The sequence below is a fragment of the Pelophylax lessonae genome, assembly GCF_965119305.1.
Source record: "Pelophylax lessonae genome assembly, chromosome: 2".
NCBI lineage: Eukaryota > Metazoa > Chordata > Amphibia > Anura > Ranidae > Pelophylax > Pelophylax lessonae.
In genome coordinates, this window is record NC_138769.1 from 560,034,292 (window position 1) to 560,051,835 (window position 17,544).

The window sequence follows — 17,544 nt, forward strand, 5'->3', positions numbered from 1 at the left end:
GGTGTGTACGGTCATTCATCCATTTCTTCCTACAGTTGGAGATTTATTTAAAGATCCATGCAGATCCATGCAGGCAGCCCGTTCATATCAATGATAGGGGCGCAGTTACATGGACTGATGCACGGATCAGAGCGTCATCTTCTCTGTGCAGATATGTGCATTGGTCCTGCACAGATGAACAGTTGGGGGTGCTTATGCTTCCCACACTGGTGAAGATGGCCCTTTGCACGGGTGAATGAAGCCTTACTGCTATATACCTCCTCTCAAAACTAAAAATTAACTGTATTATATATTTTACAGGTCCAGGAATTCCTCAGATTTCTGTACATTTAACCAACAATCCTAAGGGTGAGTGGCACATCATTTACTTTTAAAATTTTACTTATTTAATTTTAATTTTAAAAATATACAAACAAATCAAATCTATGTGAATGCTCAGTGGTTAAAGTGATTGTAAACGATCACCTTGTAAAACAACCCATTTAGTTTAAAATGGAAATGAAAGGCAAAACATTTTTGTATAGATAGAAAAACGGAAAATTTATATCAATACTTACCGTAATTTTCCTTTCCTGATGGACTCCATGGCAGCACACGTATGGGTAGGCTCCGCCTCCTCTCCTACCCTATAGGACCCCACTCCCATAAATCTTTGCTCCATACCAGGAGCCGTGTTCCATAACTAGAACTACTCCAGCAGATGGGAGGGGACTCCTGCTGCCATGGAGTCCATCAGGAAAGGAAAATTATGGTAAGTATTGATATAAATTTTCCGTTTTCCTGACAGACTCCATGGCAGCACACGTATGGGAAATAACTAGCCATACACACCCGGGCGGGTAACTGCTGGTTTAACAGAAAAAGGTTTAATTTGCACCGTCAACAGACAAGACTTTTAAACCAAAGTTGACCGAAGATAAAGAAGCCGGTTCAACACAGTAATGCGACATAAAGGTATGAATTGATGACCAAGAAGCCGCTCTGCAAATCACGTCAGGAGCTACATGAAGAGAAGCTGCCCACGACGTAGAGATCCCTCTAGTGGAATGAGCTGTCACCACCTCTGGAGGAGCCAGTCCCTTGGCTTTATATGCCCACTGGATGGTCTGAACTATCCAACTTGCTATAGATCTTGAGGAAGCTTGTTTGCCCTTGTTTTTTCCACAGATGAGGACAAAAAGATGGTCTGACTGGCGGAAAGGAGCTGTAGTCTCCAGATATAGCCGAAGAGTTTCCCCCACGTCCAAAGGATGGACAGAATTTTCATCTTGAGATTTGAACGTGGGTAGGACAATTTCCTGGTTGACATGGAATACCGACATTACTTTCGGATTGGAGCCAAGCATCGGAACCAATACTACCCGATCAGGGAAAAACGTAAGGAATGGTTCCTTGTAACCCAAGGCACCGAGTTCAGAAACCCGTTTGGCCGAAGTAATAGCCACCAGAAAGGCTGTTTTCATGGAGATGTTTTTAAGGAAGAATGGATCCTTCTGATTCAAGGTGAGCGAGGAAAGAAACTCCAAGACCGTAGGAAGATCCCACTTAGGGAACCTTTCTAGGAGGTCTTAACCTAGTAGCGCCTCTGAAGAACTGGCGAACCAGGGAGTGTTTCGCCCATGCAGTCCCAGTGAAGGCCGAAATGGCTGAAATTTGGACCCGAAGGGAGCTTACTGCCAATGACAGGTCCAGACCGGACTGGAGGAAGCCCAAAATATCCTGGATTCCTGGGTCAGAGACAGAGCTAGATCTGCTATCCACATAATCCTTAAACTTGGACCAGATTTTTTCATAGACCTTGTTCGTGCCGGGTCTTCTGGCACTCATCATTGTAGCGATTGCCTCGTTTGGACAACCGAGCGCTTTCCATCTTTCCCTCTCAACAGCCATGCCATGAGATGAAGCTGTGCTGGGCAGGGGTGAAGAATAGGCCCTTGGGACAGAAGGTCCGGCCTGACTGGCAGAGGTATCGGGTCCCGACAGCTCAGCTGGAGCAACAGAGGAAACCACGGTCTCTTTGGCCAGAAGGGAAGAATCGCTATGATCTGCACTCTCTCTGTCCTGAGTCTGTGAAGAAACTTGAAGATGACTGGCACTGGAGGAAACGCATAGGCCGTTTGAAAATTCCAATGATCCGTCAGGGCGTCTACCCCGTAGGCCTGGGGATAACGCCACCTCGTGTAGAATCTCTCCAGTTTGGCATTGCTTGGAGATGCGAACAGATCTACCTCTGGATGGTAACCTAGATACATGACCCATATGAAGGTCTCTGGATGGAGTGACCACTCGTTGTTGTCCAGAGCAGACCTCGAGAGGAAGTCTGCCTGGACGTTCTGGGCACCCGGAAGATAGGCGGCTGACAAGTTGGACAGATGTCTTTGAGCCCAATCCATAATAGGTTTCACTTCTTTCAGAAGAGAAGGACTGCGGGTGCCCCCTTGTCTCTTGATGTAGGCGACGGCTGTCGTATTGTCCAGTCTTAGGAGGACCGAGGCATCGGTCGCCAGATGCTGAAAGGCCTGGAGAGCACAGAACGCTGCCCGAAGCTCCAGCACATTCGAGACCACCCCGTATGTAGGGAAGTCCCATCTGCCCTGGGCCACCTCCGACAGGCAATGCGCTCCCCATCCCGTCCTGCTGGCGTCCGAGGTCATGACCAACCAGGACGCTGGAACGATTGAATGGCAGTTTAAAAGATTCTTTCGCTGAAGCCACCAGGTTAAGCTGTCCTTCATGGACGTAGTTATCCGAATGAGGACTTCTGGATTCTCGAAATTCCATTGTTGGAGGAATCCCATCTGAAAGGGCCTCATCTTCCACTGTGCCCACTTCACCATGGGAGCCGTGGAAACCATGGTCCCAATTATCTTCATGCACTGGGACGCCCGGAGATGAGAGGCTGATAATGCCGGACGAATCCTGTTGCGAATTGTCGGAATCTTCTCTAATGGAAGGGAGATAGTGCCTCTGGAAGTGTTGAAGAGGGCCCCTAGGAAGACCAACGACTTCGTGGGTTCCAGATGACTTTTTTCCAAATTCAGGAGCCACCCGAACTCTTGAAGGGTGGAAATTACTTGAGATCTGTGAAGCAGAATTTGATCCTGATGTTCTGACAGAAGGAGCAAGTCGTCCAAGTAATGGTAAAGACGAATCCCTTTTGCTCTGATCAGGGCTACTACAGCCAGTAAGATTTTGGAAAAGATTCGAGGTGATGTGGTAAGCCCGAAAGGGAGACAGGTAAATTGAAGATGCACCTGACCCACTGCGAATCGGAGAAATTTTTGCATTTCTGCTGCGACTGGGACGTGAAAGTAGGCATCTTTCAAGTCTATGGATATCATCCAATCCTCTGGCTGTACCACTTGCCGAATTGTAAAAAGTGTTTCCATCCTGAACCTCTCTTTCTTGATGAAGGTGTTTAGGTGTGTTAGGTCTATAACCGGCCTCCAAGAGCCGCTTTTCTTCAAGACCATGAAGAGCGGAGAGTAGATGCCTTGGAACCGTTCCTCGGTTGGGACAGGCACTGCCGCACCCTGGGCAACCAGGGATTCTACATATGTAAGAAGAGTTGACTTCTTCTCTTCTGAACGGGGTAAGGCCGTAGGAATGAAGCGAAGAATGGGGCTTCTGTCGAAAATCCACACATGTCCGTGTGATACGGTTCTGACGGCCCATTGATCTTCGATCGAGGCTGCCCAGACGTGCGCAAACTGAAGCAAGCGTGCGCCTACCCGCACCGTCTGGACAGGTTCGATGTCAAAAAGACTTCGTCGCCTCTCGGCTTGCTGAAGATTTTCCTTTGGAGAACTTCTGCCCTGTAGACTGACTTTCGTCTCCACACCAACCCTTTTACCCCAAATGGCACCTGGATCAAAGCATGACTCACCGCTGAAGAGCAGAGAAACAGCACGGGGAAGCCACCGCAACGCCCGCAGACATCCCATTGTAAACAGGAATGACAGCTGCTTAAATCTCCCGGGCGCCGCAAAGCCACGCCCCAAACGACGCAATATCGTCATAGGAGATCGGGAGCGATGCGCGCGCATGCGCAGACGATACCAGGGCCAAGCCTCATCCTGGACAACCAATTGAAGGTCCAGCGAGGCAGGGGGAGGAGCCTAAGCGACGATCTGGAACGCAGGAGCGCTCCACCGCACAAACAGGAAATGCAATGAAACCAAAAGAAAGTTTTATACTTTACCACCATGACGATAAACGAACAGTCTCAGGCCTGGATGAATTCATGCGTGTGTGACAGGGCACCAGGGCCTATCCGCTCAATAGCAAGGACGTATTGGCCATCAATGCAGCCCACCTCTCATTCAGGATTTACGGCATCTTCAGCATTTTAAAATAATATTGCCCGGGTCCACCCGATAAATTTCGAGATTGCTGGACATAAAACAGGAGGCATCCGACATCAACAAGGTCCACACGCCACCAGCTCGCCTGAAACCGATAGACGTCCTATAAGGTAAGACTTCCTTCTCGCAGGAGGAGGACGAAAAAGGAACACGGCTCCTGGTATGGAGCAAAGATTTATGGGAGTGGGGTCCTATAGGGTAGGAGAGGAGGCGGAGCCTACCCATACGTGTGCTGCCATGGAGTCTGTCAGGAAAGAAACATTATAAATAACTTTTTTCCCCTTTTTTTTATAAGTGATAATATTCCCTCTGTTCTCAGCTGCATATGAGCTGGGGAGGAGAGGCTGATCCTCCAAGTGAATGGCTGTGCAACAGGGGGGTGTTAGGGCAAGTCTGATCATTGGAAGAGAGAACACTAAGTTCCCCACATACAGTAGCTAGAGAACGGACCATGGTGTACTCTCTTGTGGTTAGTTTTTAATAGGAAAGCAGAGGGACTGGCAGGAACGCCAGGGATTTCACACAAAGGAAGCAATACAAAGAGAACGGGATACTTTCTCATACAAGTACATGGTACAGCAGGCACATCTCAGGAATATGAAGTGTTTGGATAACAAATGCTTTAAGTACACCCTTTATTGGAGAATTATGTTGGCTGCCATTGCTGATTTCTTCTTTTGAGAATGCTTTTAAATAAATAACATATCAAATAAGTAAAAATAATTCAAACACTTTTCTGACACCACATAACTGCTGTGAGTCGATTTTACTGTCTCCAAGAGATGGTAGAGTGCCAGCTATCCAATTATCACCACAAATGCCCCTACTAATGCCATTGGTTTCCAAAACTCAATCCTATTTATCTGTGACCTCAAGATACCTTGATATTTGTCCTACAGCCTTACTCTTTATGCTACTGTAGCGCTACTCTCATAGGATCCACTGGAAATATGCCCTGCTTCTTTTTCCAATAATTGCCCCTCAGCAAGGCACGCAGTCACTGTTTTGTTCCAGTCAGGGGGTGTTCTTGTTGGTGTTTTTATTTTTGGGTAACTTAGATGGGGATGGGGAGAAATGAGTGGGATACTCCAAAACGAACTATGTACAAAATGAGGACATCAACCACTTGCCTACTGAGCACTTTTACCTCCTTCTTGCCCAGGCCAAATTCAGTGCTGTCGCACTTTGAATGATAATTGCGCAGTCATGCAGCACTGTACCCATATTAATTTTTTTTCCCACACAAATAGAGCTTTCTTTTGGTGGTATTTAATAACCACTGGGTTTTTTATTTTTTGGATTTTAGGAAAAAAAATGTTTTTCTTAGTTTCTATTATAAAAATTTCCAAACAGGTAATTTTTCTTCTTTACTGATGTGGGCTGATGAGGCTGCCCTGATGTGCGCTGATAGACTGCACTGATGAGTCTGCACGGATGAGGTGGCACTGATGGGCACTGATAGTCAGCACTGTTGGTGCACTGATAGGCTGCACTGATGAGGCAGCACTGGTGGGCACCGATGAGGAGATACTGATGAGATGGCACTGATATGCTGCACTGATGGGTACTGATAGGCGGGATTGGGCACTGATTGGCTTCACTGATGGGCATTGATTTGCAGCATTGATTGGCATCACTGTTGGGCATTAATTGGCACTGATCGGCAGCACTGATGGACACTGTTGGGGTTGAACTCATTATCAGAGTAGATGTCCCCTTTCACACTTGCCAGTTACCGGCTCTCTCCTATCCTCTCCTCATGCTGTGACAGCGTGAGGAAAGGAATGCCGATAACTGGCAAGTGTGTTTAACCACTTCAGATCCAAAAGGTTTGACCCCCTTAATGACCAGGCCATTTTTTGCGATACGGCACTGCGTTGCTTTAACTGACAATTGCGTAGTCGTGCGAAGCTGTACCCAAATAAACTTGGTGTCCTTTTTTTCCCCAAAAATAGAGCTTTTGGTGGTATTTGATCACCTCTGCAGTTTTTGTTTTTTCACTATAAACAAAAAAAGGACCACAATTTAAAAAAAAAAAAAAAAAAATATATATATATATATATATATATATATATATATATATATATATATATATATATTTATTTTATTTTTTTTTTTTTTACTTTCTGCTATAAAATATACCTATTAAAAAAATTAAAAAAATATTTTTTTTTTATCAATTTAGGCCAATATATATTCTGGTACATAGAAAACCCAATTCCAAAAAAGTTGGGACACTGTACAAATTGTGAATAAAAACAGAATGCAATGATGTTGAAGTTTCAAATGTCAATATTTTATTCAGAATACAACACAGATGACATATCAAATGTTTAAACTGAGAAAATATATCATTTTAAGGGAAAAATAAGTTGATTTTAAATTTCATGGCATTAACCACTTAAGCCCCGGAGGATTTGGCTGCTAAAAGACCAGGGGTTTTTTTGCGATTTTTTACTGCGTGATTTTAACGGACAATTGCGCGGTCGTGCGATGCTGTACCTAAACGAATTTGACGTCCTTTTTTTCCCACAAACAGAGCTTTCTTTTGGTGGTATTTGATCACCTGTGCGATTTTTTAAACATGCGCTATAAACAAAAAAAGAGCGTCAATTTTGCAAAAATAACAATACTTTTCACATTTTTTTATATGAAATTCCCCCCAAAAAAATGTAAAAATCAAACATTTAACATTTTCAGCCAATTTGTTTTATACTACATATGTTTGGTAAAAAAAATTGCAAAAAGCGTATTTTGATTGGTTTGCGCAAAAGTTATCACGTTTACTAACAAAGGGAAAGATTTTTGTCATTTTTGGTGTTTTTTTTTAAACGCGTAATGGCGGCGATCTGCGATTTTTTTGCGGTACTGCGACATTGCTGCGGACAAATCGGACCCTTAACTGACATTTTTGACACTTTTGGGGTTACCAGTGACATTACTGCAGTAATCAGTGCTATACATATGCACTGTTACTGCAAAAATGACACTGGCAGGGAAGGGGTCAACTGTATTGGAGAGGGAGGGGTTAAGTGTGTCCTAGGGGCGTGTTTCTAACTGTAAAGGGACATGGCTATTGGTGTAAAAACAAAGATCAACCGTCCTACATAGTAGAACCATCTGATCTTCATTTTTACACCAGGGAGAATGACGGGCGGCTTGTTTACATAAGCCGTCCGCCTTTCTCCCTTCACCGGAGCGATCGTGAGTGACCGGCGGCCACCCGCAATTGGCTCACAAGTCAGTGACAGGCGAGTGACGTACCGATACGTCACTCTGCCTGGCCGGGGCTGACCGCCGCAGTATATAGTCGTGCGGTGGTCGGCAACCGGTTAACACATCTCAAAAAAGTTGGGACAAGGCTATGTTTACCACTGTGCGGCATCCCCTCTTCTTTTATAACAGTCTGCAAACGTCTGGGGACTGAGGAGACAAGTTGCCCAAGTTTAGGAATAGACATGTTGTCCCATTCTTGTCTAATACAGGCTTCTAGTTTCTCAACTGTCTTAGGTCCTCTTTGTTGCATCTTCCTCTTTATGATGCGCCAAATGTTTTCTATGGGTGAAAGATCTGGACTGCAGGCTGGCCATTTCAGTACCCAGATCCTTCTTCTACGCAGCCATGATGTTGTAATTGATGCAGTATGTGGTCTGGCATTGTCATGTTGGAAAATGCAAGGTCCTCCCTGAAAGAGACGACATCTGGATGGGAGCATATGTTGTTCTAGAACTTGGATATACCTTTCAGCATTGATGGTGCCTTTCCAGATGTGTAAGCTGCCCATGCCACACGCACTCATGCAACCCCATACCATCAGAGATGCAGGCTTCTGAACTGAGCGCTGATAACAACTTGGGTTGTCCTTGTCCTCTTTAGTCCAGATGACATGGCGTCCCAGTTTTCCAAAAAGAACTTCAAATTTTGATTCGTCTGACCAGAAAACAGTTTTCCACTTTGCCGCAGTCCATTTTAAATGAGCTTTGGCCCAGAGAAAACGTCTGCGCCTCTGGATCATGTTTAGATATGGTTTCTTTTTTTTGGCCTATAGAGTTTTCGTTGGCAACGGCGAATGACACGGTGGATTGTGTTCACCGACAATGTTTTCTGGAAGTATTCCTGAGCCCATGTTGTGATTTCCATTACAGTAGCATTCCTGTATGTGATGCAGTGCCGTCTAAGGGCCCAAAGATCACGGGCATTCAGTATGGTTTTCTGGCCTTGACCCTTACGCACAGAGATTGTTCCAGATTCTCTGAACATTTGGATGACATTATGCGCTGTAGATGATGATAACTTCAAACTCTTTGCAATTTTTCTCTGAGAAACTAATTTCTGATATTGCTCCACTATTTTTCACCGCAGCATTGGGGGAATTGGTGATCCTCTGCCCACCTTGACTTCTGAGAGACACTGCCACTCTGAGAGGCTCTTTTTATACCCAATCATGTTGCCAATTGACCTAATAAGTTGCAAATTGGTCCTTCAGCTGTTCCTTATATGTACATTTAACTTTTCTGGCCTCTTATTGCTACCTGTCCCAACATTTTTGGAATGTGTAGCTCTCATGAAATCCAAAATGAGCCAATATTTGGCATGACATTTCAAAATGTCTCACTTTCAACATTTGACATGGTATCTATATTATATTATGAATAAAATATAAGTTTATGAGATTTGTAAATCAGTCCATTCCTTTTTTACTCACAATTTCTACATACAATGTCCCAACTTTTTTGGAATCGGGTTTGTATTTTTGGTAAAAAATAAATCCCACTAACTGTATATTGATTGGTTTGCACAAAAGTTATAGCATCTTCAAATTATGGGATAGATTTAGGGACTTTTTATTTTTTTTATTGTTTGTACTAGTAATGGCGGCGATCACCAATTTGTATCTGGACTGCAACATTGTGGCAGACAAATCTGAAACTAAGGGACACTTTTTAGGGACCAGTGGCACCAATACAGTGATCAGTGCTAAAAAAAAGCACTGTTTGTGTATAAATGACACTGGCAGGGAAGGGGTTAACACCAGGGGTGATCAAGGGATTAAATGTGCTCCTAGGGAGTGCTTTCTTACTGTGGGGGAGTGGATGCACTACTAGAGGAAAAGAGAGATCCGTGTTTCAGCTTAGCTGAAACACAAGATCTCTCTCTTCCTCTGTAAGAGAACGGCGGTCTGCTGTTCTGTCCACTGAATGTTCGGCGGGTCCCAGCGGCCATCGCGCACGTCCCTAACATCTCCTGCACAAAATCACATACGTGTACGTGATTTTGCGCAGCCACGCATACTGCGGCAGGCGGTCCGGAAGTGGTTAAATCATGATAAGCTGTGTCACATGGTAAAGAGCTGCTGATTGGCTCTTTACCCCAATTTGTGATCAATAGAGATGGGCTTGGGTGTGTTCGGAATTCCAGCTGCCCGATCCCACCAGGAAGCCGACATTGCACATGGCTAATCACAGGCAGTGAGAAATTTCCCCGATCTGTGCAGCTGCGGACCTGTGATTAGCGGTGTGCAGTGTCTGCTTCCTGACAGGATCGGATAGGTGGGATCCCAAACGCCCGTGCCCATTCCTAGTGATCAGCTGTGTTCTAAAAACACACGATCACAGAGCATGCCAGGTGCTATCACGGGAGGACGTCATATGAGGTTCTCCCAAAACTGGCCGACTGCAATGTAGCTGGCATTTTGTTATAGCACAGTCGGCAAGTAGTTAAACTTCCTACTGTAGAACTGAAGCAAAAGTCCTTGAAAAAGTGGAGGCTGGTAGTTTGTGGCTTGTTGTAGAAGTAACTAAAAATCAATCTAAAAGCAGCACTAGCAGGCATTAAAATGATTGTGAATAATGATAAAGTGAATCTGTGCATAATATAATCAATAAATACAAAATTCATAAACAATAAAGTGCATACATGAGTAAAGTGCATTCATAAAATGTCCATGGTGCAAACAATGCAAATGGTGCAAAGATTACTGAATAAAAGTGCAGTCCAAAGTAAATGGTTCCCTTGACTGGAACTAAAGTGCTGGAAAGGTGCTCAAAATATTCCACATAGGTGCCAAAGTGCTCTCAAGGAAGAAACCCTTATGGGGATGCACTCACCAGACCTGGGATAAAACAAGCCTTAAACTGTGACAATTTTCTCTGGATGGATGGATCCAGCATAGCCTCCAAGTACCTCTGTTCCAGCTCCTCTACGCTCTCTCCTCAATCATGTGTTAAAAAGAAGGGGAAGGAGCCAGACATTGTGAAGCCCGTAGGGTGTTTTATTCAATAAAATACAATAAAACTACTCACAAAAGTGCAGTAATAATCAGCATTGGAAAATAGCAGTATCACAGCGAATCATTCCACTTCCGCGTACGCTGCCGGCGTGCGTTCCACAGTGGTTTCAGGAAGTGACGTTGTGTGATGTTCCTCTGCCCGGAAGTGCGTCAACGTGTTTCGCCCACCTATTATGGGCATTATCAAAGACATGTAGAAGTAGTTAAAAGCATATAATCTTCTTCATTAGAGAAATTAGAGTACAGTATTGCACGACTGCACAAATGCCAGTTAAAGAAACGCAGTGCTGTATCGCACAAAATGGGCTGTTTATGAAGGGGGGTAAATCTTGTGGAGCTGAAGTGGTTAAACGCTAAACTTTAAATTACCCTCATATTGCGCTCGTGACTCTCATCCAAAAGTCATCCCTTCTCCATAGCTAAGGGAACCCCTCATATTTCCGATGATGATACTTTTAGGTGGTAACCAAGAGTTCCTCAAGGAATGTGGCCGGGGAGGCTCCCTCAGCGCCCTCAGGTAGGCCAACGAATCGCAAATAGTTGCAACGCATGCGATTCTCCAAGTCATCCTGTTTAGCCAGGAGCATGGAGATGTGGCGTTCGGCCTGGTCAGAGGAGGCCTGCAGAGGGGGGACCGCGTCTTCCACGTGGCCCAGGCGGCGCTCCGTCTCCAACACCTGCTCCCGGAGCCGCTGCATGTCTTGCCGGATGAGGGAGACATCCACCTTCACCTCCTCGATTTTCGCCGTCAGGGTCGCCTGGCAGGTCGAGATGGCATCCAGGACTTGGGCGAGATCAGTGGCGGGAACGTACGAGGGTGAAGACGGGGCCGCGCCATTCGCCGGCGGGGCCTCCTTGTCTTTGTGCCTGAATTTCTCCAGTTTGGCGGCGGCTTCAGACTTCTGCCGAGGAGGAGACATGTAGCCACCGGGTCCGTGCAGGACAGGAGACCGATGGAAGGTAATTCAGTCGTCAGGTAGGGAGCAGGATCGTTTAATCAGGATGATGCCGGCGGAGCTCACCGTCGATGCGTCCTACTCCATTGAGCTTCAGGCCACGCCCCCGCCGATGATGATACTTTTAAACATACTAATATATCTCACCCCTTTTGAGAGTGTTTGCTTTAACAATCAGTTTGTTAGTGTATCTAAATCTGCTAGTACATCTAACACTACTCCATCTGGAATGACCATTCTGCTGTCCAAAGGTGCCCCTGTGCTCCTTCATCCAGAGTGAGGTGTGTTACTGGCCATATCACCAGGTGAAAACAATTGGGAAAAAAGCCTAAAAAAAAGAAAACAAATGCATCTATCATGTAATGATTGGTACACTGTAGTGTATTAAATTTTTGGGTTTTGGGTTTAATACTGCTTTAAATAATGTTATATATTGTGTTAGGACTTGAGACACTGCATTAAATTAGGTATATTCAGGGTACACACTCCATATCATAAGAGTAGCAGTCATAGCAGATATAAACAAGGTCTATGTAGACAGCCTGCAGTTGGCATGATTGATCTAAAGCAGGGATCCTCAAACTACGGCCCTCCAGCTGTTGCAGAACTACACACCTCATGAGGCATTGTAAAACTCTGACATTCACAGACATGATGGGAATTGTAGTTCCTGAACAACTGGAGGACCATAGTTTGAAGACCCCTGATCTAGAGCCCACCTTTATGGAAGTGAATGAATTATTGTATCAAGATGTACGGGGTCTAAAGCATACACAAATTTGAAATACACTTTTTTTGCTGGAAAAAACATGTATTTTTTTAAATTCCGATTCATTCCACTTTAAATCCAGAGGAAGCTCCTGTATACTTACTGTTTATCTCCATAGCATATGCAAGTGAGAACACAAAGATAATTAAAAAAATAATAATACGGTTTACTGCAATCCTTACATACTTTATAAATAACTTATTGTAGATCTTTGTGAATTTTTAATTTAATCTGTTGCACTAAACATAATTGTTTGTTGTTTAGCACATTAAAGTCCAAGCGCGACCTGAAGTCTTTAATTATGCAAAGTTTTGGAAATTAGATGCCAGCCCGCAGCTATGGTGCCTGCAAGTATTTGCTCTTTATAAATACTCGAGTGAGGATGTCACTAGGGATGTATTAACAAAAATGGCACTTGTGATCCAATGTAAAAAGAAGTTATTGTGATTGATTATTGTAATTATAGGATCTGGACTAGTCTATGCAGTGTTCCTGACTGCATGAATTTGTATACATCAGACAGCTACAATGTCTAATGTCAAAGACTAGGGACTATAAATACTGCCTTGGTGCAAATATTGCATGAGGTTGGTGTTGCATTATAAATGCAGTGCCACATAAATACACACATAATAACCAGGGCTTTTTTTCGCAGAGATCAGGTGCAGGAACTCCGCCTTATTGAGTCACCCCTTTTCTCCACCCTTATCCACCTCCGAGCACTGTTCCTTGGTTCCACCCCCTACACACCTTTCATTACTGCCCTTTTAGAGAATACAGAATCAAGTACTGTATCATTCTGTAGTGATAAGTAATTTGTATGGAATGTGTTAATGATAACAGGAAAAACAGAAAAAATGTCCCCTGTTTCCACAGCCAGCATCAATACACTCTACAGAAGCCAGCAACAATAGACCCCTCCCTAAACAGTAGATCTCTCGCAGTAATAACTGACCCCCCCAGCAATATAAGACCCACTCCCAGCAACAATAGGTCTCCACCAGCAACAATAGACCCCCCTGAAAAAATAGATCCCCTCCAGCTAGAATAGGTCCCCCAGTAGCCAGCATCTTTATTCCCCGCAGCAGACCCCAGCACCACTTGCCATTACATACATACAGTCAGTGCTGTACAGTATTTTGGCCTAGGCCAACAAGGCCCAGGCCTAGGGCGGCACTTTGCCGGGGGGCGTCAAAAAAGCCACCCCTCCTCCACCTGAGACTATTGGCAACTGGTTGCTAGAACCACCTCTCTCACCCTCCTCTCTCTCTCACCACCCCCCTCTCTCTCTCTCACCCCCCTCTCTCTCTCTCACCCCCTCCCCTCTCTCACCCCCTCTCTTTCCCTCTCTCTCATCCCCCCTCTTTCCCTCTCACCCCCCTCTTTCCCTCTCCATCCCCCCTCTTTCCCCCTCTCTCTTCACCCCCCCCCCCCTCTCTCTCTCTCTCCCACCCTCTCGTGAGATCTCAGAGGTTCATGCTGGGACTTATAGTCCTTCAATTTTGGAGGGAGTCACATTCGTTTAAAAGGAATAAGTGGAGCAAATTTACATAGGAAGGAGGGGGCCCAATTTTAGTTTTTCCTAGGGCAGCACAAAACCAAAATACACCACTGCATACAGTGCAGTGCTGGAGGTGCCAGGAACTGCATTCCCCCGCGTTCCCGCAAAAAAAAAAAGCCCTGCACATAACCTTAGGAAATGATACACAGAATAAATAGTTGTGCCTTCAGATAGTTGTACCTTCAGATTCTCAAGTGCTCTGATGTGCCTAAATTAGCCTCTGTGTAGAATGCTGGCTGTCCTGTATATGCTGCTATTTTAGGTTGATGCATAAACACACCTCCATATAGACCATTGAAGTTTTTGACCTGCACCGCATGGGCATTTTAGTCTGCATTTATATTTCCAGCTATGGTGTATCTAAAGATGTGGGTACCCACCAGTATTCATGATCATTTATATTGTTCCATAAGCTTAGTATACTGGTTTAGTATATATTGTATATATTTGGTTAAGATCAAACTGGTTTTCTTGCTTTACTGTATTTATGGGATTTTCTTGTTACAGTTATCAATAAATGAAAATATAGATATAAAATTTTTTTACTGGTTTTCTCGGCATGGAGTTAGTTGAGTTGGGGATACAAGAGGGAAGTGGTTTGGGTCAGCATCCACAGCCTTTGCGCTAATCTGTAAAGTAACAACCACTCTTGTAAAGGGTGCATTCCCGCGCTGTCCCATTTATGCCATTTATGGGGGCTTGTTTTCCTTTTGCTAGCCAGGGAGCCACTTGGAATTCCACAGGAATACTGTTATTACCGATGCTAGTAAAAATATACTCGTATTAAAGGAAAAAGATATCAGCCGGTACCATACCCCACAGAATTTCCAGTAGATATCAGCTTTGTGATGGTAGACATTTGTTTCAGCATGCCTATTACCCCCTTCTGCTTTACAGTACATGGGCATGATGGTTGGTTGTTCAGGTACCAAAGACTGTCTTTTGGTAGAGACTTGGGAAAGGGGCATGTCTGTTCTCCCCGTTTCCCTAGAAATCAAGAGAGGGTGCAACAGAATTTTCCTTTTATTGCAGGTACAGTTAGAATTTACTATATGCCTAGTATACAGCTCTTAGTTCATAGTAATGTGTGCATTGCTACCACAGGATTACTTTAAAGGTAAACCTTTAAGGAGATGGTGAAATCTCACTTTGAAAGAATACCCAATCATCTACAAGGAAAATGTAAAAAAAAAAAAAAAATTTCTTGCATACGATTGGCTGATTAAAGTCAGCAAAGCTTAACCCCATTCACTAATCTCTGGGGATAATTCTCTTGCAAGGTGCAACTTTGCTTGCAAAGTGAACGGCCTACAGCCCATTTTGCCATTAGTAAATTAACACCATAGTCCATACTTCAGCAATTTTTTTTAGCTGGAACGAGTGATAAACTTGTGTACTAGGCAAGATCCTGAACTCACTGGCTAGCTGCTAATTTGGGGAGCAATTGATTGGGCTTGTTGTTCTTCTGCAACCCTTCCTCAACCTAGTACCCAATAGGGCAGTGGTCTAAGTCATTAGCCCCACAGAGGGCTCTGAATGTTGTCCATATATTTCAGTCCAATATATAACAAAAATGGTATTGATCACCATTCCAAAATTAGGTAAACCATCATAGCCATAGTTTTATTAGTCTTGTATAACTTGCCTGGATATGCGTTTTTTCATATAGACCTGCAAACAGTGTGATTTAGTTACAGAATCTTTTATGTTTTAGACTTCTTATTGATTGAGGACAACCAAGTCTTGAAAACGTATCTCAGCACAAAAGACATGCCAGAGACAATGTACAAGACTGTTCAAATTGATGGTTATGGTAAGTTTGACTCTATAGTGGTAAGTAGCGCATACAATGAACATAATAAAAGTGAAGTATGCTGATACATTTGACCTAGCATTTGCAAGCTGTGACTGGCCACTAACTGCACTAACACTTTGCAATTGTTTATTTAATCTCTCTACAAAGGTACTTTCTCAACAAAGAGACATAATTCACTGAAGTTTATTGTTAATGTCCATGGCAGCTGACATAATAAGGCAATTCAATAAGATATTTATTCTCCTATGATAATCCTATGATTCTTTTTATCTTCCTAGTGAATAAAGTTTACAATATTTTCTTATAGTGAACCAGTGAGTATCCAAAAACATTAACCACTTGCCGACCGCCCGCCGGCTTTTTACTGTGGCAGGGCGGCTCGGCTACGTCCAGTCACGTAGTACTACGTGAATGGAGTGCATGTGGTTTCGGCGGCGCGCGCCGCCAAAGCCAAGCTCCCGCTGTATTTAAACACAGCAGGAGGCGGGCCACGGGAGGAGAGGCAGCGATCGTCGCCTTCCTCCCATGATCGTCCGGGAAACGGAGAGAAGACCCGCCTGCTTATGTAAACAAAGCAGGCGGATCTTCTCTCAGACAGGCAGGGACAGATCAGCAGTTTCAGCTAAGCTGAAACTGCAGTCTGTCTGTGCCTGCCACAGAACCCTGCGGTCTGTCTGTGCCTGTCACAGAAACCCCCCACACACACACAAGCACACACACACAGTAAGTAAGCACACAGGCATACACCCCTTTGATCACCCCCAGTATTAACCCCTTCCCTGCCAGTGTCATTTATACAGTAACAGTGCATATTATTTAGCACTGATTACTGTATTAGTGTCACTGGTCCCCAAAAAGTGTCAGAAATGTCAGTTAGGGGTCCGATCTGTCTGCTGCAATGTCACAGTCCCGCTAAAAATGGCAGATCGCCGCCATTACTATTAATGTAAACGCTATAACTTTTGCGCAAACCATTTAAAATACGCCTTTTGGGATTTTTTTTTACCAAAAATATGTAGCAGAATACAAATTTGCCTAAACTGATAAAAAATTTAAATTTTTAATATTTTTTTATTGGGAATGTTTTATAGCAGAAAGTAAAAAATATGGCATTTTTTTCAAAATTGTCGCTCTTTTTTTGTTTATAGCACAAAATCTAAAAACCGCAGAGGTGATCAAATACCACCAAAAGAAAGCTCTATTTGTGGGAAAAAAAGGACATCAATTTTATTTAGTTACATCGTCGCATGACCGCGCAATTTTCCGTTAACCACTTAAGCCCCGGAGGATTTGGCTGCTCAAAGACCAGGCCCTATTTTGCTATTCGGCACTGTGTGAATTTAACGGACAATTGCGCAGTCGTGCAACGCTGTACCCAAATGAAATTGACGTCCTTTTTTTCCCACAAACAGAGCTTTCTTTTTTTTTTTTTTTTTTTAATAGTGGGAATCAACCCAAAAGAAGAAAAGGGGGGAAGACAGACCCAGGTGATAGAGCCTGTCGACCTAAGATGCAGTAGGAGGAAATGGAATACCTCCAAAAAAAAGATAGAACAGAATAGAGTGGAATGAGAAATTGTTGTGAGGGCTAGTGGGATTTTTCAGGTGGTACTGTACTAATTCATGTAGAATGACACATGAGCAAACAAATAAAATATATAGAATTTATTAATCCAAAGTTTAAAAACTCCATACAAATAACACAAAAGACAAAGGTACATTAAGGAGTTCTCAGTGCTTAGTACATCCGATATAAATACCGGATATTGAACCCGACATGTTTCGCAGTT

The 17,544-nt window shown here is 43.9% G+C and overlaps 1 protein-coding gene across 2 annotated transcripts in view; it reads left to right on the top strand.

Annotated features, from left to right (window-relative positions):
- LOC309546288 (inactive dipeptidyl peptidase 10-like) overlaps nt 1–17,544 on the top strand; it is a 334,481-nt gene that overhangs the window by 246,934 nt on the left and 70,003 nt on the right. For both annotated transcript variants that reach the window (XM_082245881.1, XM_082245882.1), the window contains exons 17-18: nt 301–348; nt 15,654–15,752. In XM_082245881.1, the coding sequence (XP_082102007.1) occupies nt 301–348; nt 15,654–15,752 (147 nt within the window). The remainder of the gene's footprint in view (nt 1–300; nt 349–15,653; nt 15,753–17,544) is intronic.